At 43.9% G+C, this 3,466-nt stretch overlaps 1 protein-coding gene across 1 annotated transcript in view; it reads left to right on the top strand.

Moving 5' to 3' along the window:
- The first annotated feature begins 1,326 nt into the window (after positions 1-1,326).
- Positions 1,327-3,466, top strand: part of LOC119413588 (protein crumbs homolog 1) — a 93,681-nt gene continuing 91,541 nt past the window's right edge. The window contains exon 1 of the mRNA XM_037680646.1: positions 1,327-1,578. Coding sequence (XP_037536574.1) covers positions 1,509-1,578 — 70 coding nt within the window. The 5' untranslated portion in view covers positions 1,327-1,508. The remainder of the gene's footprint in view (positions 1,579-3,466) is intronic.

Raw genomic sequence — 3,466 nt, 5'->3', positions numbered from 1 at the left:
ATATACCTTGAGCGACGCTCTTCCGATCTTGTCGCTCAAGGTATAGGCCCCTGATGACATTACTAGTATCCCCAGTGTGTCTCCCCACCCCCACATTATGAATGCTTCTGACGTCAGTGGCCACCAAGCTGTTCAAGAGCCATTGTCGGCACTGGGGGGCTAAGAACCCCTAAAGGTCAGATTCTAGAATGGCCCCTGATGACATTACTAGTATAAAATGCAGTTCATGCTTGCAGCTTGTTAGCCTTTTAGTCACTTTCTAAATATTCACATCTTCCAGACACAGAGGGTAAGTTTTCTGTAAACATTGTGACATTAAAACACATTTAAAGCACGTGTTAGAGTAAAAATAATCAAAGTTGAAAAAATTCATTGAGTCACAATTAATTGCCCAACAAAGTAGCCTAAAAACTCCTCAATAAAGCATAATTATGGTTTATTATTTCCTAGTGGCATACTGATTAATTTTACACAAGTATGTGAACAAAACTCACATGAGCTCCCGTAGTTCAGTGTTTAAATTTGATGAACAGGAGTTTTGTCTCTTTCTTTCTCCTAACATGCAAAACTGTCTATAAGTGTCAAGAAATTATTACAAATCATTCCTTTTATAATAAAATAAGTATACTTTTTATATGCAGTATAACTCTAATTCCAAAAATGATTAAACGCTGTGTAAAACCTTAAAGTCCTGTGGTAAATGGACTGTACTTATACATCACCTTCCTATCTTATTTCAAGATAAAAGCTCTTTACAGCAATCTGTGCCTCATTTACCCATTCCTACAGCTCTATACTAGATCTCTACAAAGGATAACCAGTGATTTATCACATTCATACTCTGATGGGACACACATCGGAGGCTATGAGGGGTTCAGTGTGTTGCCCAGGGACACTTCAACGTGTGACTGCTGGTGGAATCGAACCCACAACTCTTGCATTGGAGGACGACTGCTCTAACCACTCAGCCACAGCCGCCGTGGTTCAAAGCCATTCATTAAAGACAGATTAAGCAGATCCATAATTGGGATTTTAATGAAGGGAAAGGCGTCAGAACGTTCTAATTCCGATGGATCCAGTACGTGTTGATGGTTTGAGCCCAATGAGACAAAAACAGTCAGAACATCAATCAGGTTCTAGTGACTCTTCTAAAACGGTTTCTTTTGATGCTAAAGCAGTGCCAGATGGAAGATGGTGGATATTTAGTGGGAGAGGGTGAATCAGGGTCTGTTACTCCATCCCATGTTTTCCTTCCCTCACTCTCTGCTGGGGTGATTACTCTGCTTCACTCTATCCCATCCCAGCTTGGTCCCTTGGGATACACTCACACTCACACACACACAGAGACAAACTCCAAAAACTCTCCCTCAGACGTGGAGCCTTGGCGGTTCGACAGAGAGGTACCGGCTGTTGCAGCTCATAAGGAAGGAGAGCCTGGATGGAGAGCCAGTGCCCTGACAGCATCCCTGTGCACTGAGCAGAGAGACACCAGCAGCCTGGAGTTCACCATGGAGTTTGGGAGAGTTTGGTCCAGATACCAGCGGACAGTGCTGATCACAATGATGATGGTCAAACTGGGTAGGTTCTTTCCTGAAACAACTTATGCATGAACAGGTGTAGATGTACTGCATGCGTCGGAGCAGTTCATGTTCTGCTCTTCACGCAGGCACCGTTTGAAACTTTCCTCTTCATCTTGTTGATGTGAGCGACCATGATGCGTACGTGTGCATCTATTGGATCCCACTGTACAGAACAGACAGCGCATGACACACTAGTGAAATCTGCCGCACGCTGATCCTTGGGGCCTCTTTAAGATCAAATGAGTGTCTTGTGACGAGTCAGCACTTACAGTAACTAGTTTTATTTTCAGCAACAGATAGTTCAAAACTCCCCAAATGGGTAGAAATCAAAGCCCCACTGATGCTGCTTTTCATCTTGGTTTTAGACTAAAAGTGTCTTGTGTTGAGAAAGTTTGGGTCCAACCTGTAGAATAACGTTATGAGCTGTTTATCATGAGCCGTCGTGCTCAGAGTATTTGTGGTGAGTGAGCCTCAGCTGACCAATCAACTGTTGGCTCAACATGGCTCTCATCAACCGAGTTACAGCCCTTAGAGGCTGATCGGCTGTTGAAATGGGTTCAGCAACAGGTGCAGCTCTACATCACATGATTTTTCCTGAATGTCTCATTAAAACCTAGTGCTTTATGTGATATTTTGCTAACAGAAAGACAACTATTATACCGATACAGCTCATTTTTTAACATAGATGCTCTGCCATCAGTTACCTGTCAGGAGTATGTTTGGCATCATTCTTGGTTTCTACGACACCAAATCTGAGCAACAACCCGCAGAATTGCAGACACTTTGATGTTTTTCACGGGCCCTTGGCCGTGGTGGCAGCTCACCTTTCAAATACGATCGTCTGTCAGCTGCATCTAATCATGATCTTCTGCAAGTTGCTCCGACACAAACAGACGAGTGAAAACTTTGTCGTCTGCCTTCGCCTTTTAGCAGATGAAGAGCAACCGCAAATATGTTGCAGCCATAAGGAACAATTAAACTAACGGGCCGATTGACAAAATATCTTAAAACTTTTATCTCAAATGTTTTTTTTATAAAACAGGTTTCTCCTTAGTTGTGCGAGTGCCGTTTTGTACAAAAATAAGCCCGTTGTACAGTTTCTGCTTTCCTTCCCTTCTGTGAGAGCTGAACCTCTAGCATGTGCAGCCCTGCACCCTGTCTGTGTGTGTGCGTGCGTGCGTGCGTGCGTGCGTGTGTGTTGGGTTAGGGGATCGTGGTGGTTCGTCATCCCCACAAACCTCATGAAAACCCTCCTGGCCCATTTTTCCCGCGCCCTTCATTTGTGTGAATCGTCCGAAGCCATTTTAAACGGTGGCACGCCGACTGCATGGAATGGGTCTGCACGGCATTGTTAGGGGTTACCATGGTAACGAGCGGAGCGTCTGTCTGCACTGTTTTTTTGTCTCGGCTCTGAATAGACTGGGGTCTATGAGCTCTGGCACTTTGCTCGGATGTTTTAAAGGAAAACACTTGGACGGAGGCGGGACTCCGTGCTGAGATAAAAACAAGTGAGAGAACATCAAACTATTGATGGTAATTTAGAAAACTGCCTGAAAACGACAGAACCGTTAAACAAACAAAGGCCCAACATTCCTAGAATGACTGTTCATGGTCCACTGCTTTCTGTGCAAGAGTTTTTGACCAAGATTATTTTATGATGAGAAGGAACATTTGTTGCTTTGGTCTGTAAAAACACGATTACTGTCGGTCTAGTAGCACTCACATCATGTGTTGAGGAAAAGTCTCTGCTACTACCACAAGTTGCCCCTCGATATCTGCAAAATGGACTGATATTCATATTACAATTTGTGTTGGCTATGTTGATTAGCTGTGGCAGCTATGTTGATTAGCTGTGGCAGCCATGATGATTAGCTGTGGCAGCTATG

The sequence above is a fragment of the Nematolebias whitei genome, chromosome 8 (assembly GCF_014905685.2).
Source record: "Nematolebias whitei isolate Nwh7 chromosome 8, NemWhi1, whole genome shotgun sequence".
Taxonomy (NCBI): domain Eukaryota; kingdom Metazoa; phylum Chordata; class Actinopteri; order Cyprinodontiformes; family Rivulidae; genus Nematolebias; species Nematolebias whitei.
Note: the sequence above shows the minus strand (reverse complement) of the source record. Positions and strands in the feature narration are given on the sequence as shown.